At 44.5% G+C, this 27108-nt stretch overlaps 2 protein-coding genes across 4 annotated transcripts in view; one reads left to right on the top strand and one right to left on the bottom strand.

Annotated features, from left to right (window-relative positions):
• Positions 1–27108, bottom strand: part of LOC143361569 (hemicentin-1) — a 374791-nt gene that overhangs the window by 258289 nt on the left and 89394 nt on the right. Inside the window, exon 1 of one of the 2 annotated variants that reach the window (XM_076801072.1) lies at positions 17329–17716. The exons of the other annotated variant lie outside the window; for it this stretch is intronic. Within the exon in view, the coding sequence (XP_076657187.1) occupies positions 17329–17365 (37 nt within the window). The 5' untranslated portion in view covers positions 17366–17716. Of the gene's footprint in view, positions 1–17328; positions 17717–27108 lie in introns of those variants that run through there. 2 annotated transcript variants of the gene reach the window in all.
• On the top strand, positions 7966–26609 carry LOC143361570 (glucose dehydrogenase [FAD, quinone]). Of its 2 annotated transcripts, XM_076801074.1 has the most exons (10): positions 7966–8175; positions 10679–10887; positions 20165–20293; positions 20482–20678; positions 21176–21535; positions 22066–22213; positions 22800–23117; positions 24041–24411; positions 25280–25374; positions 25490–26609. In XM_076801074.1, exons 2-10 carry the CDS (start codon positions 10680–10682, stop codon positions 25569–25571), a joined length of 1908 nt encoding a protein of 635 aa, XP_076657189.1. In that variant the 5' UTR covers positions 7966–8175; position 10679; the 3' UTR covers positions 25572–26609. The 2 variants fall into 2 exon arrangements, with proteins under 2 accessions (XP_076657189.1, XP_076657188.1); XM_076801073.1 differs by having other exon boundaries at positions 25280–26609.

Genomic DNA, 27108 nt, shown 5'->3' on the forward strand with positions numbered 1-27108 from the left:
TCTCCAGTCTTATTTAACGTTTATTTCAGAAAGAACCGAAGCACAGCACAGTTCCTAAGGTTTCCAACAATATTGCATGTTTTAATCGTCTTCTAAACGGATGAGTTGCGCCTCTCTTAATTGATTAATTTGCGGTGATTTATTGCTTCATGACAGTGGTCACTGCCAAAACACTTTTATGAAAACGATTTATCATGTATGACGCGTATCTTGCATAAACTCGGTTACTTTTCAATAATTAAATTGCTAATCATTCTTGCGCGCATGCCTTGTAAGATCCAGTGACATTCGTCGAAAAAGATTCATCCATTTTTCTAATAAAAATTCTCAAAGTTACCTGGCACAGCTAGTAGTCTTGGAGCGAGCGTGCAGCTCGAGTGTCTTTGACAATTAATTCTCTTCGACAAGAGAGGCAATAATGTTTCCATTAAAACGAGTTAATCCAAGTGGGTGCACGATATCAAAGTTCCAAAGGCAATTTCTTGTAAATTTGTATAAATCCTGAGAAGTTACATTTTGAGTGAAATTATTATGTCGCGTACAGAGACGAATAATTTTCTAGGTGTTCTGAAATATGATTTGTCTCGTGTGTCTATGTATAACGATTAGGACATGTTCGCTTTCGATGCTCGATACTTAGCTGTTAAGAGTATTTGGCAATTCGAGCTCGTGATTCAGAGGCGATGCGAATTTCCATCGGCATAATTTCGCGACGATCTTGTGTGCACTGGCTCCGGAGATCAAACGGCATTTACGATCCCCTTCCGCGAATGATTTCTATTCGTTACGCGCGCCGAGCAGCAAGCATCGTGCTCGAGCATAACGTTATCGACAGAAGCATTGTTCCCCGAGTTAGACAAGATTGGAAATTACAAGCGGCGTGTGGGGATGGAATGAAAATTGATTGTTTAATATTGCCGAGCGGCGCGCGGCTCGCGGCGGTTCGAGAGAATATTATCCTGCGAAACGAACGGACGCAGCATTATCGCTTCGTTCTCCGGTGTGTCGTTGTTTAAGCAACGCCGACCGATTAACTCGTCTGTGCCGGCGCATCAAATATGCAAATGCGTCCGTAAGATTGAACGATACCGAACCGTTGCTTTATCTCGAAATCCTTATCGCTCAGCACTCGCTCTCGGCCGAGAGTCTAGTTTATCCGCGTTGCGGCAAAATCACCGGAAATGCGCCGCGCCGCGCCGCGCAGCGCATCGTTTCATCGAATGGCTCCGCAAATGGCGAAATGTCTCGAAAACAACGCCGTTCAAACATCAGTTGTTTTCACCTGAATTTTTCACACTTTTTCGAAACGACGCCCACAGGATTCTAACCAATATTCCTGGAAAGAATGTTGCATACGATGAAAAGACGGCGCAACAGATAAGTCGTTGTTCATTCATTTCTACGTGGTCGGTAAACATTTGTTTATGCATGGCTTAAAAGTGCGGTTCAATGCGCGGGCTAGAAACTGTTGCACCGTGAAAATAATGACGGAAGAAAAAAGGGCGATATTCGGTCAGATTAATGTGCAAAGTTTAATCATTTCACCGCGAGAAAATGAGAAGCAAACAGAAGAACGTTCTTTCCCTAATTTTAATGGATTAAAAGCGACATTTTAACATTCTTAATATCGGTTTAATATTCTCGCGATTTAAATGAAATTTTACCCACCTACTCAATTTTGTCATCATAAAATCCGCAGTCTGTTAAATTATTTCGTATATTTTACAGTCGCGACGCCAATGACTCGCTAGATTTTTCTGGAAAATACAACTTCGCGATCAAAGTCAGTTTGATATGTTTCTATTTGTCGGACTGGATTTTGTTTGACGATAACATCCAATATTGTATTAGGCGGAAAAAAACTTCTCCGCGGGATCCGTTTTTATCGAAAACAGTCGGAACAGATATAGACGTTTAAATATTTCCGAACAAAGTTTAAAATCGTTTCGACAGGAATACTTTCAGCTTGTGAACTGTGTATTTTTTCCACCGGTCTTTCAAATCACTTTGTCTTTCGAGAACACTTATTTTTTTCGGGTAACAGCGACAAAACAACGGACACATTTTCACTATTTTTCAATCTCTGTTTCCATTTCTGACAAATTTCATATCGCAACTATAGGAGAAATGAAAATCCATTTTTACGCAGAATTTTACGAATATACATGAGGCAGGTCTTTCCATGTAAAGAAATCAAGGTAACTTTCGCATCTCCGAAACGCCTTCGCGCGCATAAAAAATGTTTACATCAGAATATTGTATTTACCCCTGCATACCATGCAACTCTTGTACATAGGTGTACAATATAATTTTGTCAGGTTATTATAAATAGTTGCGTGGACCAGCCTGTAGATTTAGCGGAGAAATAACAATCTTGCCATTTTATTATACGACACGTACGCCAGTTAATTTGTAGCGTACACAGGTGGGCGTTTAGCGTTCAACCGGAAGCGATAGAATGGCAGCAACGCAACGATGCAAATAGGTTCGGAAGTACAATAGACTAGCTCAGAAATACCGGGAAGCTCGAAATGTGATTTCGCCGGACTGCGTCGAGCCGGGCTTCGCGGAGAATGATTTGATTTGGATGACTGGCAGTTCCGTCGTCGTTTTCGCTGAAAAATAAAATGTGGTCAACTGCAGCGAACGCAGCGAATGCAGCTGCGACGACAAGTCCGGCAATCCCGTTTGCTCGCGGCGACTGGTAGACGATAATTAACGATCGGCCTGTCCGCGGGATTTACTTAACGTTCCATCGGACAACGAAACGATATTAGAGTCGGGTCGCAACGGGTTGGCGAGTTGCGTAATCCGTGGACAAACGGAATCGCTCGAAGCGTCTTTATCTTTATCGCGAGTGCGGGTGGTGGTATGTGTCTATTGTATATATGTATGACGAATTATCCGGGAACACGGTGCAACAGCGCGGCGCGGCGCGGCGCGGCGCACCGGTTCACAGTTTTTACATGATGTCATCGGCATTTTCCACGCGAACTTGTAAAGCGAGGCAAATTTTTCTACACATGAATTGACAACTGCGGATTTTCATGCAAAATAACAATTTTCCACATCAATTATAGGAAATCAAAGTTTGATAAGAATTTACCTTATTCTTGAATCATCTTAACAAACTGAAAATATTCGTATTACCATACAAATTTTAAGTAAAAACAGATGCCCGTGATCCGTGCCTGATTGGTCCGTGTTTTTCGGTAATAACTCCTTAACAAAACCACGGAGAACATTTTCGCCAAGTAAAAAGTTACTTGGAATCACCTCAGGAATCACCCCTTTCAAAGAAGTACAACATTTTTGGGACAGTATATGTTTGACTCGATAATATTCCATCTGCGGTGTCGAGACGAATTCAACGACCTATTATACCTTAAACCTTAAACCTTGAAATAACGCTAAAATCATTTTCTGAACCCGAAGAAAAAAGAAACGGTTTTCCAGCCCACTGTGGAATGCGAGATGCAACGAAGAACGCATCGCGCGTGACCACCGATATTCGGTGAGGAAACGTAACCGACGTTGCACGGCTATTTGCAGTGCGGGACACTGTGACAGTCGTGTCGCCTTAATGCTCGTAACGTGCACCACTAAACTGGACGAGTATCCTGCGAAATACGCAAGAGACGAACGTGCTCGCGAACGAGCTGCGCGACCACTTGCGTGCACCCGATGCACCGAGTTCGAACGTTACGGCGAACGATACGCGACCTGGGAACGATAAAGGAGAGCCGATCGATCAGCGTTCGCCGGTGTTAACAGCGTCGCAACTTGATCAGAATAATTCGGTGGATCAGCACGAAAATTGCTCAGAGAAATTCAGACTTTCTCAATGTCACAACCTTTTGAACCTTTCAATTTTGATTTTCTTCGATACACGAGTTTCATTCGAATGTAAATAAAGTCTAGTGTGATCTTGAATCTCCACATCTTTATTTCTTCAATACCGTATCGTGATTCCACATTTGTCGAGCAAATCGCGAAGAAGACAAATGTTTTCATAAAAACACTTGATATAAACAAACAGAACGCATGAAATGAAACAATACTGTTTGATGCTGGATGTACAAGTTGAAACAATTGGTGGATCCTCTGATTACAGGTTCTTATCGTCATTTTTACGAAAGATTAGTTATCTAGAGTTAAATACAATCTGACTGTACCATACATTGTTGTTCCTGAAACGAGATCCGTGTGTCCACAAAAGCCACGAAGCCTACAACATCACTAAAACTGCCTCCTGGTGTCTCCACTACGCCGACACCATTCTCTCGTCGCGACATTTACACCCTGTACAATGCGAAACGATGAAGTTGTCGAAATCATGAACGAAGCATGAAGATGCGCAATGTACGCACCTGTGCGCAAGTGCAGCGAGCGATGTGGACAGAAATGATTTTCTTTTGAATTTGTTTATACTTGGTAATAGAGAAAACGGATTCCATGATTGTTCTATTTCTGTCCATCAGACGTCAGCGCACTATGTGTACAGATTGCCCGGAGAGCTCTCGAATACTGGTTTTACTTTGATTTTCCGAGTTTCTCCGTCGAGCGCCATTGAAAACCTGCCCTCCACTGGCGCGAGCGTCATGGCTGCTGGAATCGGTTCCGTCGGCGTTATAATTGCCAACAAATAACTGATTTAAATTCCGCGAAGCGCGAGCAGGAAATTGAGCGTCGTGGCCGAGCGAACAATGGCTAATGGCCCTTGGACCCGCTATTGCTTGGTGGCCTCGGCTACGGGAATCAATAATTAAACTTTAATTTTCATGGCATTACCCGCACTTTTGATATCCGAAGCCTGGTGCGTTGTCCTCCAACCGGAGGCGAAGGAGCTTTGGCGCAGGCGCGCGCGCGCTCGCACCGGTTGCATAAACTATGAAGAATACCACCGCGGTGTGCGTTGGGAAGTCGTCAAACGAGGGAACGCGATACTGTTGTCTACCAAGAGAGAGAGAGAGAGAGAGAGAGAGAGAGAGAGAGAGAAGAGAAAGAGAGGAGAGAGGAGAGGAGGATGGGAGAGAAGAGTTTCCTAACGGTCGCAGTTATCGTAAAACGAATATAACGCCGTTAAGCAAAGACAATACACTTTTCTCGGCCGGTTCGCGGTTCAGCGAACTAAAGGACTATAATTTTCGTGTCCTCGGATATATTAACCGTGCTTCGTTTATCTTTCCGACGGGTCCGCCGCGCCGCGCTGCGCCGGCTCGCGATAATGGATGGAAGAGGAGAAGCTCTACAGTATTACGGAAATCCATTCTCGCTTTTTAAAAGGCGCCGTAGAGTGTAGAGGGATCGGCCGAAAGGAAAGATCACACGGCGAAATCCTCGGCAATGACAAACCCTGCTGGCTATATGGCCCAAGTTAACCATGTGTACCAAATTTTCTTCATTTTAAGATACTTCTGAAAATGGACTTTTCTCCGATTTTCCGGAACAAATACCGGGCGTCGCGTCGCGTCGCGTCGCGTCGCGTCTTTCAGAACACGAAGAGATTTTTAAAGGATTCCTCGACGTTCGATTCCGCGAATTCGTCGACTCGACGATAATCGGCAGGTAATTTCAGCGATGGCCATTTTCGTGGACCATTCCGAGCGGGAGTAGGGGAGAGGCAGAATCGGGCGAGGAATTACCGATCACCTATATTACATATATCTCGTGTCACGTATCCGTGGTCAATGAATCCGATTCAGTCGAGCTAAGTGAAACGCTGTTATCGGGCCGCACGCTCACGGGCACGGGCACGGGCACGGGCACGGGGGAACCGTGGTTCCGTATTATTATATTCCGTCCGTGTTCGATACGAAATAACCGACGATTCACGGTTTATTAACGCGCCGAGAATACGGACGAGCGTCGTTTTCTCGCGGACAATGTTCCTGTCGTTAGCAATTCCGTCACGGAGATCGAATCGAATCGAATCAAATCGTTTCACCGCGTTAGTATTACGTGTACGCTGATATTATGGCGAACACGAGAAGAGCCCCGGCCCACAAATATTAACCCCCGAATCAACTATCAACGTTCGCGCAAACCAAATCCCATCTGAATTCATCCTCTCGAATAATTTCAAAGGTCACAGGAAGGTTACAACTTTTTCTACATTGCATCATACACTTTTCTCAAATATAGTAATTCAAGAATTGAAGTTGACGCAACTGCGGATCAGTGCACAACATGCAGATTTTCAAAATACGGGTAGCCGTACACAGAGTCAGACGTTGCCAAATACAAACACACTTTTGAGGGGGGCAGTAAACACAGAAGTTTACTTTTACGCTTTATCGGAAATTAAGGTTGCAGGTGGTTGCAAAGGGGTGGCCGTCTGCTTCGGTGTATAATTCGAATTATATTATATTTTCTATTTCGAACGATCCATATTTGTTTATGCACACAAAATTGCAATTATTTCTACGGTATGTTCCGAAACCGTAGACATTTTAATAGAACAATTACTTTCCGATGTCTTTATGAATGAAAATGTAGTCGAGTGTGGCCAGAAATTTTAATTATCTCCAGACAGCAAATATCAATGTTATCTCGAGATTAAACAGTCGTTGACTGTTATATTGCCGTTACACGTGTCGCTTAAAATAGCGCAAGCTGAAGTTTCAACATAGTTATGTAAACAATCTAAACCTGATCTATGCTATAGAATCGTCCTTTAATTTTCACCACGCGATCGTGAGTCTGCACCCTTGCTATAGATATCGTATCTATACCGTTCTAATTGCCCGTTTAACATACATATGTATCTCGCATGCTAAGTATCGCATATGGTGCTTCCGCTAATAACAGTGCAATTTTCAGAATTCCAAGGCCGCTATAATTTTTCATTCTCACGGCTACACATATGTGCTTGAATTACTTTGACAATATATTTCAAGGTCATCGAAATCGGTAAGAAGGACGCTGTGCTAAATAATTGCCAACCGAATTACAACTTATTACAGAAATGACTGGAAATGACTATTACTAAAATAATAGAACAGATTTCTTCGAATAAATCGAGGGAAGTCAATATTATAAAATCTTTTGATAAAGAAAAGTTGAGCATTTAATCTTCTAGATTCTACAGCGTTCTCGTAATTATCTGATAGGTAAGTTAACGCACAGTTCGATACCGTTTAATTCATGATGCTCAAATCAATTCATCCGCATTTCCAAAGAACAATTACTATCGAACGCTGATCGAAGAGAATCGATAGATTCGGGAAACTCTGCTGGTTTCGGAGAGCTCTTGCTGGGGAATGTCCGATGAGACTCGTTCCCAGTTTCCCAGCAATCGATGATTCTCTCGCGATCGCGGGACCGATTCGATTTAATTGAGTTGTTTCATGGCTATTAAGCTGTCAGAGATGCGCGAAAGACAAAGAAAAGGATCGATCACTCGCATTGTCTATCCTGGAGAAGCAGAAGGGGAGGGGGGATGACAGTATCGAGGGTCATCGCGGAAACTACGCGGCGTCAACGATGATCTTCACCTTGGTACCGGCAAGATGATAATCATCGTAGACTTGAAATCGAAGAAAATCTTATGGTGCAAAACTCAAATGTCGATATTTTCAGTAAAATTCTATTTGTTCAAAACCTACGTGTTTTTGTCTTAGAATTAGGTGTATAAAATCCGCAGTCTACTCTATTAAAACTGCAATCAAAGAGTTCACGGAAGAACTGGAATTGCGAAAATTGCTCCAAGAAAGTGCATCCGAAGAAAGAAGGACTTGATTTGTCCGAGTATGTGGTTCATTTGCCATTTCGGCTCGGTTAGAAGGGAGCTTTTCGCCGATCAGGCGTCGAGGATGATCGAAGGATTCGTCGCGATAGACCCGACCGATTCCCCGCGGTTTCCTCGGGGAGGCGGCTGCCAGACAGAGAGACTATGGCACTATGGCACGACTATGACGCGGAAAAGGGCAACACGGTGGGAGACGAATTATAAAAAGACGTTCGACGGTGAGAGGCTTTACAGTTAGAAGTCGTGCGCTCGTTGGCTGCGAGGCTGTACCTCGCCAAGCGATCACCTGCCCTATCACGCGCCTCGTATTGTGTTTATCTCCGGGTGTGTACATCCGCACGAGGGAGTCAGATATATAATAGCGTTTGATCGATCGTCAAGCGCCACGCGTCTCTAGTCAATCGATTGTCCGGTGATATTTTCAGGTAAGGTCAACGGCCGGCCCCCTCGCCGACATTATGCAATCCGACAAGTGCGCCGATCATGATCGCGAAAATCTCGTACGTGACGCGGTTCGCGCCGATTTTCTTGGACTGCGGGAAAACGCGGAGTGTCTTATGGGGGCGGCGGTGGTGGCAGAGAGAGATGGGGAGAGAGAGAGAGAGAGAGAGAGAGAGAGAGAGAGAGAGAGGAGAGACCCTTTGAATATTGAGCGTTAGTTTAACATTACATTTCTAAAAGGTAAACAGTACTTAAACTCTTGCATGTGAACTTTCTTTATATTCCAACTCCTAGACATAATATAAAAATAATGCTAACTTGTATATAATTCAGCACACAAGTGCACGTTCTTCGAATGAAAACAGATTAAAAATCTCTTTGAATAGAGCCCCGTGGTCGAACGTGGCGTACGTGTCTGCAGGTCGTCGAAGGTTCTAAAAGGTCGGACATCAATGCTCGATCGCAGCCTGTTTGTCCGTCGCGTCGACGATCAGAATTCAAAACAAAGCGGTTCCGGTGCCGAAATTCGCAACATTTTTTTCTCGCGAGGTTCGTGAAAATCGCGGTGGGTGGAATCCTTGCGGTCTGTCTGCGCGCGGAGAAGCGGAGAAGCGGAGAGGCGGAGAGCGTTACCGTAGAACCGGGGCAAACAATGAAATATTACTAAATCGTGATTAACGTCGCGCTTCGGCCGGCTTCGCGGCACGAGTCGGGATGATAAAGCGATCGTTGGATTTGCAAACTGGCTGTAGCATGCTGTAGCCGGCGCGTCGTTGTCGTTGGCTTTGTCGCTGTCGTTGTCGCCGGGAAACGAAAACGCGAGTTAATAATTAACGTTCTCGCGCTTGCACACAGTTTTTCCACGGGCTTGTTCCGTCAAATGTGCCGGTGACTATGGGAGTGGTGTAAGTCATACATATTTTCGGTCGAGACATTTACACTGTCGCATTTGTGAATATATTAACAAATTTGTTTCCATTACGGAGCAAAATGGTCTCGTAAAATACATATAAACTGTGGATCTATCTGTCTGCACGAATTGCGAGAGATAGAAGCGATACACACATTTATTTCTTTTCTTAATAATTGTGGTCAGGTGTAAATAATACAATACATCATTTTCAATACATCAATACTATCTTCTGCTTCGGTAAATAAATTTCAAGACTATAGAATGTAGAATTTTTTGTGACTTACACCGCTTTCATAATTACCGACAGAAATATTACTTTGTGTGCTCGCGAGTGCGCACGCGCGCTCGCACGTTGCCCGGTGAACGCGGCCACGTTAATTAGAGGTAAATTAATTAACACGGCCGGTTAGTTAGATACGCATTAATTCGCTCGGCTTCCTAATTAATGCGAATATTTATTTCGGCATGATTTTAATGGAAGGGGTTTAGGTGAAACCGAACTGGACCGAACCGAAGCGTACAGCACGTTGCGAGCCGAGGAAATCGACGCATCGCGAACAGAACCGAGGGGCTTTTTATTTTCCGCGAGAAAGTCCGAGTGCGAGTGTGTTTGCACGCGATCCGACTGATTTCTGTTACGGTTACGGCCCTGACTTGTTGGATCGGCCAGCAACGGATATGGACATTATCGGATAGCAAAAACCGGAGACCGAACGAAACGCGAATCCGCGAGTACGCACGCGAACGATTGCTAACAAGGACCACGCCGATTTTAATGGTAGAAACGCCGAGCCTCGAATGTGCTGTAAAATAAAAATTGTTTGCATCGATTGCACGCGATAGAACCCGCAATAAAAAACATTTTTATGTGACTTCAGGTCAGTGTATGAGAAACATTACTAATGTACCTTGTACATCGTTAAGGACCTGTATACTGTCATTGTGTAAAAGCTTGTTAAAATCGAAGCGGAACCGTTGCGATCCTTCTCTTGTACATAGATGCCGACGGGGAATTGATCGAACGATGTGTCCATTCGCGAGTCATTAGCGAATCTTTGCCTGGTATTATTGCTCCGTTATCGTCCCCACGGCCACCGGCGTTCGCTTTTCCCCTAAGGCCACCACCCTGTGGTCCAATACCAATCTACATTCTATACGTATGTACACATCTACCTGGTCAATTTCTGAATTGTTTGAAATTTTGCCGACTCATTTCCACCGCAAAAGCGTAAAGTTAAGTATAATTATCAGAACCTCGATTTTGCAATAACCGTCATACGGAGGAATGTATGCGCATACAGAATAATGCTAAATAGCTTGAAACACAGTTGTACCATGTACCTGACAATCAGCCATTTATCCTTATCAGGCAGCAACCGATAGGCGATGGTTTATCTCGGAAGTTTTTTGCTCAGATAGATCGGGCAAATTGTAACCCGTAGCGAATCGGTGTAGCCGTCGGTAGTCGCGTGACGAGTTGTCCGGATTCGAATCGGTCGAATTAAGCCTCGCGACGTTCGATCGTCGACTCGGTGAACGACACCGACGAATAATTGCTGTTTTATCGGTCGCAGGATGTCGTACCAGGTGACTGCGCAACCGATGTGCCCGCACCCGTACCTCGGGCCTAGTCTCGCCTATATTTGTCCGGGCCCGCAATTTCTGACCTTCATGGCGCTCTTGGACACCTTCATCCGGGACAAAGACGAAATCTCGCAAATTTGTGAACGTGTCAGACCCGTCAACCCTCCCGATCCTGTTTACGACTTCATAGTCGTCGGAGGTGAGTACTACGCACACTTTCGTTTCCATCATTTTATTTCTTTAATTGTACCAATCGATTTCTGATCAACCGATTCATTGTCATTTCATTTTAACCCTGCATTGCTCACGCGAGCAATATATATTTAACACTAAACCTATCGGTCGAATGACTAGTTTTTCTTATTCTACAATTACTGGAAATGTGAAAATGCTTCCGCGGGAAATAATTATACATGTTTCGTTCAACCATGCATTATAGTAAAACGTTTTAATTGTCGGCAGGTTCGGTGTTAAAATTCTTGAAACGTGTGACACACATTCTAGACTTGATTTTTAATACATCAATAATCGGGTTAATAAGAATTGTCTTCAATTTACTGATCCCCATGGGAATACGTCGCTTATACGTACAAGCGAGTTACCTGTTCTGTAACTGGGTTTTATCAATTTATTCTCATTGTGTTTAAGCGAATTAAATTTTCCTGACCTATTAGAGAATTTACAAAACAGGTTTGCAACTCCTAGAAAAGAGGGCGGGTGGTGGTGGTGGTGGTGCAATATATAAAACTCATTTCCGCGAGCAGAAGCGAGAAAAAAGGAGCGCGCGTTAATGCTCCAGCGGAAACCAGGTTGCAGCAAAGTCTCATTTGAATCGGTGATTGACACTCGAGCGCGCGTACTTTCACATGGAAAACCGCACGAAGCAGGTTCGGAACGTTCCTAAATGATTCGCGGCGAAACTTATTTGGTGGTATCAATCGCAACGCGGCTGTAATTTTGCACGAGTTTCGTGGCGGGCCGGGAATAGCAATACGGTATATCTACTAAGTGCCGCGACAGCTTTTAACCGGTGTCTTACGATGTCAGCGAACGTCCGTATTCTGTTCGGCGAATAATTAACGACGTTTCCTTATCGATTAAACACGGTATGGTTATAATAATACACCGGCGCGATGTCGGGCAGAAGATTATCGGTCGCGGGACATGCGAATAATTAAGAGCAGTAACCAACCAGCGCACGTTAATTTAAACGTCGTCGGGCAACACAGAGAGAGAGAGAGAGAGAGAGAGAGAGAGAGAGAGAAAGAGAGAGAGAGAGAGAGAAAGAGAGAGAGAGAGAGAGAGAGAGAGAGAAAGAGAGAGAAGACTAAATGTTTCACGGGACACATCGATCGTTTCGTGGCTTCGCGTTACTCATCATCTCGCGAAAATCTGTCGACCGCAAGAGAGAGAGAGAGAGAGAGAGAGAGAGAGAGAGAGAATGTTTTGCCTTGCATTCCGATCGACGAATCGCTCGAGCGTTTCGCGTCGCACGTTGGTTTCCAATGCGGTTTCGGCTGAGCAAAAATAAAAAATTAACCACTCGTACACGTGTTTATTTTTCGCCTATGATATTTCCCCGGGCCGATCTATTTCTGAAGTATTTATCACTTTATCGCCGATTCGCGAGCAAACCGGTCAAAACCCCCGTGAAAATTTAGAAACGACCTTAACTGATCAATAGACTACCGATTTAATGCATTTATGGGAAAAATGAATAGGTGCAATTAAAACAGGAAGAATCGGGTTCGATCGAAAAAGTGATGAAAATAGTAAATCGCTATCGGCAATTACACGGCGCGGCGTGGCGGCGACAGAATTCCAGGAAACTTAACGAAGCGACGATTGTCAAGAGAGAAGCCGAGATTCGTTTTAACGAATGTAGTGGCCGCGACGTGCGGCTGAGTGCGTTAAAGTAATCAAACATTCAAATTAATCGGTTTCACGATGCTAATCTCTCTCGTGGTAGGCTTCGCAGGAATTTAAGGACGAATCAGAATAAACTAATTCGCCGAGGGGTGTCGACGGTAACGAGGATAAAAGACGATCGGAAAGGCGAATATGGTTCGTTAACCTTTCTTATCATTAACGAAGACGTCTCCACTTCCCGTGACCTGCTTCGAAAATAACGTTACAAATAAAATATAACAATGACAATATGAATAAAAAATATACGGCTGCTTTTGGGAGACTCTGTAGAATCTTTCCGTGAGAGATATGTTTACGTAGCTTGTATAGTTGAAGCGGAAGAAATGGTGAAAGTTGAAAATTTATAGTTTTGCGTTTCGACTAACTCGGTTTTGCCATAAATGCATGAAATTTTTATTCAACATTATCAATTGAAAAACACTTTTCGTTTTCGAATGCAGAAAAATATAGTGAGATTTTGCCACATACAGCACAATTTTCGAAATAGATTTTGAAATATCCGTGAAAAATGGTTTAAGGCGTCTGGGCTGTGTCAGTATTCCTACACATTGTTCACCTTCGAAATGTTGCCGGAAGGAAAAATGTTTTCTTAAACAGCTTTTTATCAACGACAGACGCATATCGCGAATTTTCTTGCTTTTTCTGCGTTTCCTTTTCTTGACGCGCCGATTACGTTCGCAGAAATCACTATAATTTATTGCGGGCACGGCGACGTTTAAACCAACTACAAGAGTCTAAAAATTAGCAAATTTTTACCAAATTCTTATTTCAATCTGCAAACAAATGAAATGCAAACAAATTTTTCGATATTTGTCCGACAGGAACACCCGGTATATGGTGGCCGGGGAACGTTAACGTTTTCCACGATCATAAACACGGTTCTCATATTCGAGCGCATTTGTTTCTGGGAACTCTGTATCGTTACTTCGTCCGTAATTTATAGTTTCGCGGGCGCAAAGGGAATTTCATCCAGTTCATTGAAACGCGCTCCTGATTGATTAGAGAATGGTAATTGGAGCAACACCCTCCGACAGCCTCCACTCTCCCCGTGTATTAGTTGCGTTAAACGCGATCGATTTGACTTAATTGGAAAGAGGGACGGGAAAGAAAGAGGGCGGAACCGTAATTGGCGAAGTTTCGATTCGGGCAGCGCGACGAGTTAACTCGTCTTGCTTCTCGATGAATGAGCTGGTAAGGAAGCCCGAGACAGGCCTGCAGGAAAAAAGGAGCCTAGTAATTGGATGTTTTACGAGGCGGCTGCTGGCGAAATCACCGCGTAAAATCTTGATCTGGACCGTTTAGCCGGGGCAATAACGCTAATATTAATCCTGCCCCGGTTTCTCTTTCGGCGATTATTATCGGTGCAACCGTGAAGGCTGTTTTTACGCTCGCGCGACAACGCGAATGTCTGCCAGTTCTGCTTCGCGGACTACAAAGACGGCGATCAGGCTTGAAATTTCCAAACAGAGAAAACCTGAATCGTTCATTTGTCTCGACGCACTCTTCTTCGCAATTTTTGCTCCAACATTTATGCTTATCAAACTGTTCGCAAAGTCTCATCTCGAACAGCTTCTTAATGTATTTTCATTTAGACACCAAAATGATTTAGAAAACAACTGCGCCAACAAATGCAAGAAAGATAAAGAAACTGCACTTGCAGACTGCAATTACAATAATTGTATAGCAAGGAAACGTCGCGGCGGACGAAATTGATGGATAGATTTCGAAAGTGGTGCACGTACACATCTCGACCAGTTAGACCACCTCGAGCAGTTTTACTCTCAGTGTCAATCGCGCTGGTTAATTAGATTACTAGAGTTAGAAAGTTCACGACGATGGGGAACGGAACTTAATAAATTAAGAATTTAATGCCTCGACCGATTTTTTCGGAATCGTAATGATCCTAGTGCGGTACACATACTCGCGCGCGCGCGCGCGCGAGAGAGAGAGAGAGAGAGAGAGAGAGAGAGAGTGAGAGAGAGGGTGGGGGGAGCTAGACGTACGCTTATTGCCAAGGATAACTTGTAGAAATGAAAAACCGATGTGAGATACGGGACCAACGATCGTTGAAAGCTCGTGCGTGTGGCGACACGCCTTCTGAATCTAGCGCACTCTGTAAATACATTGAATGCGAGATTTATTTAGGAGAATTTGCAAATTTTTGTTTATAGAAATTAGCTCATTTCGAAGAGTGTATGCGGGTGTACCGAATGAAGTACAAAAAAAGAAGAATTAGAAGCGAACTGAAACGATCAAATTCTAGAAAACAATCTGAACAAACGACTTCACGGAAATCGACAAAATTCTGAAAGTGGCAAAAGATTTGCAGCGAACGATAGGTCCGAAAGAAATTCGGGATTCGCTGCGAGCGCGCATAAGACGCGTGCAGATAAATGGCCCGAGGCAAAACCGGGGGCAGAGGAAGCGTAGGCGTCGTCGCGACGCCCGACGACGCCCGACGACGGGAAGCGTTCCTAACGAGGCAACGATGACGACTCAACCAACGGAATCAGTTCCACCGAAAACTTTCGCGATCGCAATTGAATTATCCGGCCGGATAGAGGTCTTGAAACCCGATTAATCTTCTTTAGGCGACGCCCCAAGCAGATGGCGCGGCGCTCGCTAATAACTGACGTCCATCCGATTAATTGGATAATGAAATGTCAAATGGAATTGCTCGAACCGTGACGGTGTTGTAAGAAATGCAAACTTTGCGCCCTTTCTATATACTCCTGGAAACTCTGCGGTCTGTGTCTAATGGGGACGTTCGGTAAATTGACGTGACAGAATGCTCGAGCGTGACGACGGGGACGCTCGTCCCGTCGAATAGTAATTGAAATTTTGGCTATTCTGGGATTCAGTTGAACGGCATAATTACGCGCTAGCCACTCCGTAATTATTACTAAAAATTCAATGCTCCTAAGTCACTCCTCCAAATCGGAGGAGACCCCTTTTCCTATTTTTTCAATTTGTATTCACACAAATTTTATGAAACAAAAATTCTAGATCTTGCTCGAGTCTTTGAAAATGCTGGCAATCTTTTCAAGTCCTCTAGGTCGCATTTTAGATTGCGAAGAGCTGACCGAAGAAAATAATGCAGATCATTTTGATCGCATTTCGAGAAATTTGTGGAAGATCTCTCGGCCACGGAATTTCGAAGCAGATTTCGCGAGAGTTTCCTGGCGCGACGCTGCGGTGCGGTGCGGTGCGGTGGAAAAAAAGAATCGGCGAGAAAGGAAGGCGCTGCTGTCTAAGGCCAATGGAAAGTCTGGACGACAGTGTACGGCGAACAATCGTTTCAGACACAGCGATTCGATCTCTTCTTTTTGCCGATGGGTATCGCTGGGAAGGGTACCACTGTGCGAGGCCGACGCACAAAGCAACCATGCTTCGCCTAGGCTAGGGTCAGACCGCTACCGGTAGCGAAAAGTGTCCTCCACGTTACATAAATTGCCAGACAGCTAACAAATCCGATAAGTAGTAGGTAATAGCGTTCGACTAACAGCGTAACTACCTATGCATTTTTCCAGGTATCTGACACTGTTTTCGCGTTTTGAACCTGACCTAGTCGAGCCTTTTGCGTCAACTTTTCCTCGACTCTAATTGGGAAAAGTTCTAATTGTAGAAAACAGTATAATCTTATCTTTATACCGTACACTCCTGCATATATCTTTTTCTGAAAATTTGTTATGCATTCTCAAAAGCTGAAAGAAGCGTAGAAGCAAAATTAGCAATCTAGGCAATTTTTGGGAATTTCTTGAAAGCAAAGTTCCGAGTATTACAGTTCGAAATTTGGTACGTCTATTAACCAATATTTCGTGTTAATAAGGATCATTTTATTCAAAGTTATAGCGATAGGTGTAGTGGTAGCACAGGATCGAAGAATTTCCAAAACAAAAAAACCAGTGCATTTTGTGGAATTTTCGGGCGGCAAAACTCTAAATGAAAAATGAAAAAAGCAGAATAAGTCGAAGCTGCTCTAAATTCCTCGAAATTCGCCGAGCGTGCCGAATGGAGGAGCCCGGTAAAAACGACGACAGGATCGAAGGATCGGGGGATCCAGGATCGAGGATCGACAAGCCTCGTTACCGAAGCAGCAGACGGGTATCGTTTGGTGTCGGTATCGCAGTCCCCCCGGTAAAGACGATAAAATATGAAATTCGCTGAGTCGCGTACCGCCGAATAGTTTACGGTCCGGCGAGCCCTGTATTTGCATAATCTCGCCGAATATTCAACGTATCGCGCGATGAAAACGTTATTTGCCCGGTGACACTTTGCTCGATTATACCGGGGCTGATTTTTCTCGTTTTTCTTCTCGCCGCGGGCTAATCGATGCGCCGCTGACCGCCCGCGGACTCGCAAAACTCCCCTCTTTTCCGCACCCTGTTTCCCGCAGTTCCGAGCGAATTGTTTTCAACGGGCTCAATCAAAATTTCATTGTTCGCGATCTTCCTCGCGGCGATCCTCCTCCGTCGCAACTTTTAATGTTCTCCGTGCCGCCGCGCCTCGCCTCGCCTCGCCGGGAACCATTTTGCTCCTTGGAAACAAACTCGCAGACTTGGAACGGATCGCGAGATTCGTCGTGATCGGCAATTAGAAAACGTAATCAACTCTTTTAAATTAAATGCTTACGTCTTCGTGAACGCATTTAAAAATTGCATTCGGTAGAATCGCAGCCTAAGACCGATCCTGGAAGCATAAAATAACATACATGGCTGCGTTAGCGTGGCGTCCAAGCTCGATTTCATTGTAGCCGCGCCGACGGAACGGAAACGAACTGCGCCGGACGCGCCGCGTTTCGTATCGAAATGCGTTTCTCGTGGCAAAATGACGAGTCGATCTGGAAAAGAGGGTAGGGTGCGCGGGACTCTGTGTGACGGGGACACAAAGCTAACGGAAAATCGTGGAAAATCGAGGAAAACGGACAGGAGAGAGAGAGAGAGAGAGAGAGAGAGAGAGAGAGGAGAGCGTGGGTGCGTATCGATCGAGAGCGATCCAGACTCCTTTCGTCGGCCGCGTGTAAAATCGCTCGACCGCTGGCCGCGGCAATGCGATTATGCAACCGCGACGGCCGCGTTTTTGCCACGGCAAACCGTTTTCTCCCGATCTAACGTTACTGTCGTGCCGATACGCTCGCCGTTTTCACGAAAAATGACACAAAACGCGCGCGCGCGCGCGCGCACCGCCGCATGAGCGCGCCGACAACGGGAAACTCATTTTCTTCTTTTTTGTTTTCCTGCGAACTAGATCGTACACGGACCACAATCAAAGTCATTTCGAACCTGAATAAATCCATTTCCGTAATTTATATAGTAGAATCAATTCTGTCAGCTTAACCTATCGATTTTTTAAATGTTATTACATTATTAAACTAGTTAAGATTATGGTACGTACTATACACTGTGCACAGCGAAGCTTCTACCTCACCGTATGATGTGAACCACGAGGTTTTTCTTCAGTGCACATTTCTCAAAAGGTACATTAAATACACTGAATTACACAACACTGAACTAACAAGTTCGTTACAATTTGAAACGATTACCGATACGATTTGCCCTGCGCCTAGAGCGTCCTCAGTTGGGAAAATGTGTAGCGAGCGCTTACAAGCTCCTCTAGTGTCAGCGGAGCGAACTAACGCTCATGGCGGCAAACAGCCTACACAAATCAAGCTTTCAAAATACCTTTAGGCGCCAGCATTATGTACAAAACTAATTTTCAAACTGGTTGTAGGATGTGCTAACCGTGTTATAGAAACCAAAACAAACTCCTCTTAATAATTTTAATACATATCGAACAGACATTTTTTCCTGTTCATCATTTTGTTCTTATAGTTTCGAATAAATTATGATTTCTCCATTGTACTGGTTCTACCGCCATACTCTTCAGTGATGAACCCTATCGTAGATGTATTTTCTGACTGTTCAAACCGTCAACATTTGGTGGATGTTATTAATCATTCTTGCAACGATCACCTCCTCATATTGAAAGCAGTGTATACTGTTACACGAGTATTCTCCCAAGTAACCTGTTGATCGTTACACGCAATAAAACATTCGATATTCGAAAGGGTGAATATGATCCGGAAAATTGTGAATTTTGGGTGCGAAATCTGTATATAGAAGAAAGAGATCCGCAAAGGTGTTGGCCATGGCGCCAGGTAAAAGCGGTCTCACGGTCTTCGGGTAGAAGCATGGCGCTGTAGAAACATGTTCTCCATCGGATTGACGATGCTCGCGCGGAAACGCTGCATCGAGCACACCGAGCGCGCCGAGGAAAGCGGAAAAACAACGATCAGGATCGTGCTTTTCTCCTCGAGAGGGAAACGCAACGATACACACGACGCAAAACATTTCGCGGGAAATCCGCTTGTGTTTGAACGGAACGTCGTGTCCCGGCATTCTTTACACGAGCACTCCCGGAGCGGTTCATCATAGAATTTCAAATTAGGTGGTTCCCCGAACGCGTTCGCACGTAACCGACACAATCGCAGACACGTCTTATCGACTCGCGGCCGATAAGACTCGCGGTGAAACTGCAAACAATTAGAAACGCATCGTTGTCGCACCTGCAGCGAACGCGACTCGCGCGTATTAAGTATCTATTTTCTGGTTAACGATTCTTCCGACCGAAATATTCCGATTCTACGCGATCCGAATCCGTGCGCTGAAGGGTCAAGGCAAACCTGTGCAAAAATGTCGGCGGATATTTCAAGCGGTAGCCTAACGACAGATACGCAAATCTCGAGTATCCTGAGCACGCAAGAATGAAATTAGCGATACGTAATCCCACGTTTCGCAGACGTCCGTGTCTCGTTGCGTAAATACCGTAAGATGTGTATCGCGGTAGACTTTCCAAAAGACTTTCTGAAATCGGGAACGCTGATCGGCCGGTCGGTTGTGCTTTATAAAATCTTGCTTTCACACGCTGGCAAATAAATTAATTAATACGATTAATACGATATGTACGGAGAGAGATAGATAGATAGAGAGAGAGAGAGAGAGAGAGAGAGAGAGAGAGAGAGAGAGAGAGCTTGTAGCCGCGGGACACGCGTTCCGTTTCAGCATCAGCCACCGGAACGTTTAACCGGATCGCCTTGTACGCGTGAAAACGTCGAATCATTGTATCGTAAGGAAACGATTCGCCGGGGATCGCGTGTGCACGATGGTGTGCAGTCTGTCGTAACAGAGAATCAAATGCAACCGCCTGTAAACCCAGAAGTAGGCTCGAAGGCAGATACATAATTATAATAGCTTCCCGCTCCGAACGTCTCGCCGCTTCTTGCCGACCGTGGAATCGCGGAAGCGGGAAACGGGAAACGGGAAACGGCAAACGGGAACCAACGTGTTCGATTTCTTCGACGGTACTACCTGTACTTTCTGGATCGAGAACATCTGAATTTTCTAGACACGTATGGGTGACCTGATCTTTAACACTGGCTCTACGCACCACCGCTACAACCTGCTCTATTAAATGAATCCCTTGCGCCACTATATTCGAATTTCTTTGTCGTTACCCGATGCTACTATAATTTTTCATATTTTTCGCAGGCGGAACGGCCGGTTCGGTGGTGGCATCGAGACTCAGCGATCATCCAGAATGGAAAGTCCTTGTGCTGGAAGCTGGCCCGGATGCACCGCCGGGTACAGTGGTTCCCAGTATGGTGGCAATGTTTCTCGGTACGTTTCCACGTTGCGTCGATTTAATCTTTTCGGTGGCAAATCGATGGACAGTCCGAATTTCTTGTTAACCCTTTACGGTCCTAGCACACCAGTTACCAATCCTCGTTCTCCAGCTAGAATATCTTCAAATCGGTGTGCACTCAAACGAAAAATTGTGCCTTTACACCTCTACACCTTGTACACAGGAAGCGAAATAGACTGGAAATATCGAACAAGTGGCGAGCGGAACGCGTGCCTATCGTCGGGAGGTTCCTGCAGCTGGCCAAGGGGTAGGAACCTTGGAGGAACCTCGGCTCACAACGGCATGATGTACACTCGTGGACACGCCAAAGATTACAACAACTGGGCAGCAATGGGCAACGAGGGATGGGGCTGGGAACAGGTATGTAGAAAATCGACTCGTACCTGCTACGTAACACCCATCGGAAAACTCACGCACTCCCACGATTCGAGTCACGGATTACGCCATTACGAATCGCGTGCTGTTCGCGAGAAACCGTTTGCCAATCTGACAGTCTGATTCACGGTAATAAACTGCTGGAATTGCGAGCGCGACACCGATTCCTTTTTACCTCTTGCTTCGCGTTGTCTCTAGAGTTTAGGATGTCTTTAGGCTGCGCCTGCCACTCTACGTACGTACAAATCCTTCAGAATCCTTAGCTTTGGTCGAACGCTCTCCAGACAGGCCGCGCGATTATTATACTACAGTTCCGAGAAGAACATTTATCTGGTTTGGTTTGAATTTCTTCGATCGGATGTGTAGCCAGTCTACCATATCTATCTATAAGACGGCAGTAGGAAAACAAAGATTCTCGAGTACAGTGCTCCATAAAACGGTGCAGTATCTTTTACGAGACACGGTAACCTGCTATGCCGCAGGTCCTGCCATACTTCATGTGCTCGGAGAACAACACGGAGATCCGTCGAGTGGGCACTAAATACCACAAGACCGACGGCCCTCTGAGCGTCGGCAGATTCCCTTGGAGGCCGGACATCTCGTACGATATCCTGGATGCGGTAACCGAGATAGGATATACGTTGTCCGAGGATCTGAACGGAGAACAGTTCACCGGGTTCACGGTCGCGCAAATGATGCAGAGGTACGGCGTCAGACAGAGCGCCTCCACAGCGTTCTTGCAACCACTCCGTTACAGAAGAAATCTCCAAGTTGCCTTAAACGCCACCGCTACCAAAATCATCATCGAGAACTCTAGGGCCGTCGGCGTCGAATACATTCAAGTTAGTATATAATGCTTAACCCCTTGCACTATAATATATAATAAACATATTAAATATGTATGTTATTAATTTCCTACAAGCTAAAATAAAATTCTTTTTTCTGTTTCCTTTTTCCTTTTTGTTGTTGTTGTTGTTGTTGTTGTTGTTGCCGATACGTAACTATTGAAGAATATAAATCGTAGTGCAAGCAGTAGATCAGAAAAAAGATAGAACGAAAGAAAAAAAGAAACAATTGTAAAATCGCGAGATTCTCGAGCGCAGGTGTCGTCGTTACCTCGAACGTTGCAAAGTTATGTATCAGCTATGCTCGCCGAGTACCGTCATCGGCGCGGATGACAAATTGTTCCGATTATACCGGCGCGGCTCCATAAATCTATCACATTTGGTTTTTGTTTTTTGTTTTCTTTTCTTTCTCGTTGGTGTTCTCGAACGCAACGATTTCCTGTTTTCGAAACGTTGAGATAGAAGCCCCGAACGAGGTTCAAGGTTTCCGAGAAGGTGTAATCGTAATCGATGCGATCCTGTTTCAGAGCGGTCAACGTCGGGTCGCTAGAGCTAATCGAGAGGTAATCGTCTCTGGCGGCGCTGTCAATTCGCCGCAGCTGTTGTTGCTCTCCGGGATCGGGCCAAAGGAACACTTGCGAGCCGTGAACGTCAGCGTCGTCAAAGATCTTCCGGGTAAGCGGCGTTTCAGACAACCAGAGCCGATGCGGTGGTTTCGACTGTTTGCTGGATCCGCCCCGACGAAATTGCTCCTGGCACCAGATTTGCCCGGAAACCCCTCTATCCGATGCATTATATCACATTAAACTGGACAGAATTATTTATAAAATTTCTGCTTGAATCTTTCATTGAGAAAACTGGCCGGTCGAATGCATTGGTAAATTGCGAATCCTTTTCGAATTCCTTTTGCAAGATGCTGTTTGCTAACTGGTAGTACGCACACCATTTTTGCTCAAGTGCATACCTGGAAGTGTCTGTCTATCTATTTTTGAGGACAGTGATATTAGTCCATGATGAGAAACAAGTCAATTGTACCGTGGACGTCGAGTTGATCAGAATCCCCTTTGGACCAGCTAGATAATTCAACCATCTATCTTTCTAAACAACCTGACCTGTTGGGTCAACGCAAAAGTTTGTCCCCGATTCTCTGTTGTATTTTAATACGAGATCGGGCATCAGCTTTTCTACAGACCCAACACAGTTGTCTAATACAACTACAACGCGTATTAGGAACTCTTCACGAGCCTTGCGTGTTCCACAGGTGTCGGCGAGAATTTACATAACCACGTGTCATTCACGGTGTCGTTCGACATCAACGAGCCCAACGAGTTCGACCTGAGCTGGGCAGCAGCGGTAGAATACGTGGGCTTCCAAAATGGACCCATGGCCTCGACAGGTCTGGCTCAACTGACTGGAATCATTTCTTCCTCGCACACCACGCCTGATGACCCAGATCTCCAATTCTTCTTCGGTGGCTACCAAGCTGCTTGCAGTATCACCGGAGAACTTGGTGCATTGATGAGCAATGGTCCTCGCAGCATCAGTATCTCGCCGACGAACCTTCACCCACGAAGCAAAGGTAGCTATCGCGACAGTAACTGTATACATACAGTGTACATCAACGTGTCCAATAGGTATACGAAGGTATACCGACGGTATCAGAGAATGAAATGTTTCAGACGAATGTTTTGTACCAAGTCACCAAGGATGGTAACACGCATCGTGTTGATAATTATTTGACTTTGCGGCGACCTTTTCACCGACAGTGAGAATTTTTAAACGCAAGTCTACATTTTTTCTTATAATAATATATTCCTACAACTGACAACGACCCGTTTTCGAAATGTTGTTTCCACTTATATTTCGCGTAAATCATTTGTAACCTCCTCCAGTGAAACGACACGTGTAGCTAACATTACGAGTTTTCTATACCAAGTAGTCATTAACGAGCTGCAGTTGTTAAAAACTATCGAGGAAACGAAGAGTTTAATAATAACTAATTTTTCGACTAACAAAGCTCTAAGATTGTTTCGACATTTTCGACCTATGGAACATATTACGAAAGAAAATATATTTCACTCGAGTTTGTTCGAATGCAGGTAGGAAATGGTATTTCGCATAAATATTCGATGTAAACTTTCCAAGATTTCGAATAATTAAAGGAAGCCAATACGATAAAAATCTGAGAAATTTCATCCGAGCAGTTTGAAATTCAATTTCTTGAATTTTGTAGCCCTAAGCCAGACTGTGCAGGGTGGTGTACGGAATGGTATTGGCTTGCACGGAAAATACAAATGAAACTAGCGCTCCGCAAAACACTCGTCTGAAACACATCCCAGCAAGTTTATCGCTCGGGGACATAATCGCGGGGCGGGGGGACATTCAAATCGAATAGAATCGAATCGAAGCGAATCGAATCTATGTAGGTACATGTATCGAAATGGACGATCGTCCACGGTTTACCGGAATCAATATTACAAGCGAACCGTCTTTCCGCGTTAGGAACACTTCGGTTGGCCAGCAACGATCCCCTCGCTAAGCCCATAATCCATGGAAACTATTTGAGCGATCCGCTGGACGAGGCTATTCTCGTCGAGGGAATTCAGATCGCCCTGTCGTTCGCCAACACCACTGCCATGAGGAAACACAATATGACGCTTTCGAGCACGGCTCTGGCAGCGTGCTCGCAGTACGAGTTCCTCAGCAACGAATACTGGGGCTGCGCCGTGCGACAGGACACAGGTCCCGAGAATCATCAGGCAGGATCCTGTAAAATGGGCCCAGCCAACGATCGATTGGCTGTCGTTGATCCTAAACTCAGGGTGCACGGTATCAGGGGTCTGAGAGTCGCTGATACGTCCATCATGCCGCAGGTATAGAGCTCTTTAATTGCGCTACGATTTCGGTCTTATTTTTGTTTCAAATTCCAGTAGAATTTCAGTCCTATTTTTCTCCTAAATTGTAGTACAATATAACATCAGTCTTATTTTTCTCCTAAAATAACATCCGCATAATATCAGTCTCATTTCTGTGCTCATTTCCGTAGTATAACTTTAGTCTTGTTTTTCTTTTAAATTGCAGTATAATGTCAGTCTTATTTTCGCCAGAAATTGTAGTGTGCATAAAATGTTCCGCAAGGTTTACTTTAACGAAAGTTTATTAAAGATTTTGTAACTTAAGCTTAATTAAATTCTGCACGATTTAAAGTATCACGGCGCGCTGCATTAAGAGCTTCTTCGTTACACTTTATCGTAATTTTCGTCCGAGTTTTTCTTCGCTCGTGCGATTCAACTAGTGATGATTTTGTTTGTTGATTATCGGCTAATTGGGTCGGTGTATTTATACATATAGAACAACGTTATGTTTGAATTTTCTTGTGGTTTAACCGTTTTTAAAGACATACGGTTGGGAGGATACTCGCCTGTTTATTGGGTTAGATTAATTTGTAGCGATCAGAGGGTTGTAGTCTGATTTCGACTGGCTCGTAAATTGGATGTAATTTACAATTTATAGTTAATTAATGTTCTCCGTAACACGGCAGGTATTCGTGTTTTTCATGACATAAGTAGGGCATAGGGCATTCAATTGCTAATCCGATTTAGCGTCTAATCTATATGGAATTTATTCTGCAAGTAATACTGCAAATATTTGTTCTGGAAAGTATATCGAATGGCTGAAACTAAGAATTATTTTCGACGAGTGTGACGAGAGAGGCTAATCGAATCCATTCTATTGGTAAAGGTAACATCCGGCAACACGGCTGCACCGGCAATAATGATCGGCGAAAGAGCAGCCGCGTTCATCAAAGCGGACTGGGGCGTTGGCGGAACGCAATGGTACGGGCAGCCTATCCACACCCAAACCCGTATGGGCTCGTATAGTCCTCCATGGAAAAACTCAGCCCCCCGGAAACGCTATAATTAGTCACTAGCAATTTGCCATGTTCCGCAGTTCCCGTTCTACGATCGACAACTCGCTGGATCTATTGCTTTGGGGGATCAAATACGTCGACTGGGACCAGGGTGTCTGGTAATCAACGATCCCCGATCAATCTAGTCCAAGATATTCCGGCGAGTTTCGCAAACGATTTGGCCGCGAGTTTACCGGTGCCAAGATGGCGGCGTAAAGTCACCAAAGAGGCGAGGTCATCCGAGAAAAGGACAATGCTCTCGCCGGCCTTTCTCTTCGCCGCCGTGATCAACATGATCTACAGAAGATCGAGGGCCGAGATCGACTGCCGTGGAACGGAAACTCACCGAACCAACTGTTGGACATTAGTGTATCTCCCGTTGCCTTATTTCTTTTGTCGCGCGTCACCAAAACTGCGTCTTATCACAGCGTCATGTCCCAGCGTACTACTCTTGATCTTTGATCGAGTCCGAGCCTTTCTAGCTGCGTAGCGAAACGATTCATGTGCCGCTTCGAGTAACGTTTCGTTTTAGGATCGAGACCTCGGACGGAATTAGAAATAAGTCTGTGAACGCGTTGTATCTTAAATCATGCTGTGTAAAATAATGTTCGACGATTCGTCGGTTATGTAAACGAATATTGTTGATATTGTACTCGCGAGGGATGCTCGGTAATCCGAGCACCTCAGCTTTTACGTAGCTACACAGATTATTGAAATCAGTCGAGAGTTTTGTTGTATTTGGTTGCCGATGATTGCTGATTATCGACAGTGTTTTTCATGCAATACAACTTGTTTACCATTCGCTGCAGTCGACACTGAGCACGAGGAACGAAAAATATTGAATTGCTTTCATCATTTTTCGTGTACCGCATTCCTGAAGAATCACGCTCCATTTGGAAACATTGGCTCAGACTTGCTAATAATAATCGTCCTCGTGAAAGACCACCACTGTATTTTTCAATTTATTCTCGTTCCTGGCTTATCGGCTGTCAATGCTTAATAAAACGAGTAACATTTAGGCGCTTGGTTTGTTGAACAAAATTGTAGAAATCACCGAATGGAAGAAACAAATTTCATTTATTTCGAAAATAGCGACTGCCCTAAATCTGTACCCTTGTTAATAAAACTAACAGAAATCACCAAGTGGAAGGAACAAACAAATTTTATTTATTTCGAGACTAGCAACTGCTATAAAATCCTGCCCTTAGTCTGTTCGTGAAAATAACAGGAATCAACGTGTGGGAGAAACAAACATTTTATTTCGAATATAGCGATTGCCGTAACTGGCAACTGGAAAACACAGAAAAGTTAAAAGATGGAACGAATATTCTCATCGTACATAGTTATTCAAAACTATCCAAAAGCTGTAGGTTGCGATAATAAACGCCGGAATATGTGAAATTATAGCAATTACTAATCGTGTAGAATGCTTTCACAAGGTTGATGCTATAATCAAATCCAGCCTTTATCTCGAACAAATTCAAATTTCTCGATGAAAGGAGGAACACAGTTCCGCGTGCACTTTTCCTATGCTTTAAACACTTTTTCTTTCATACTACCTAATTATGGTAGTTCCGATAACTACTTCCACTAAGCTAATTAAAGTTTGATTTTAAAGTTTCTTAAAAAAAAAAAAAAGAGTGTTAACTATACAATACTT

This window comes from Halictus rubicundus, chromosome 15, assembly GCF_050948215.1.
Source record: "Halictus rubicundus isolate RS-2024b chromosome 15, iyHalRubi1_principal, whole genome shotgun sequence".
Classification (NCBI taxonomy): domain Eukaryota; kingdom Metazoa; phylum Arthropoda; class Insecta; order Hymenoptera; family Halictidae; genus Halictus; species Halictus rubicundus.

What these genes read in the sequence shown, in the direction of transcription:
- LOC143361570 (XM_076801073.1), top strand. Translation starts at nt 10,680, where the DNA reads ATGTCGTACCAGGTGACTGCGCAACCGATGTGCCCGCACCCGTACCTC. An exon ending in TATGGTGGCAATGTTTCTCG is followed by an intron (nt 20,294 to 20,481) that starts GTACGTTTCCAC and finishes CCTTGTACACAG; the next exon opens with GAAGCGAAATAGACTGGAAA. An exon ending in ATACGTCCATCATGCCGCAG is followed by an intron (nt 24,412 to 25,279) that starts GTATAGAGCTCT and finishes CTATTGGTAAAG; the next exon opens with GTAACATCCGGCAACACGGC.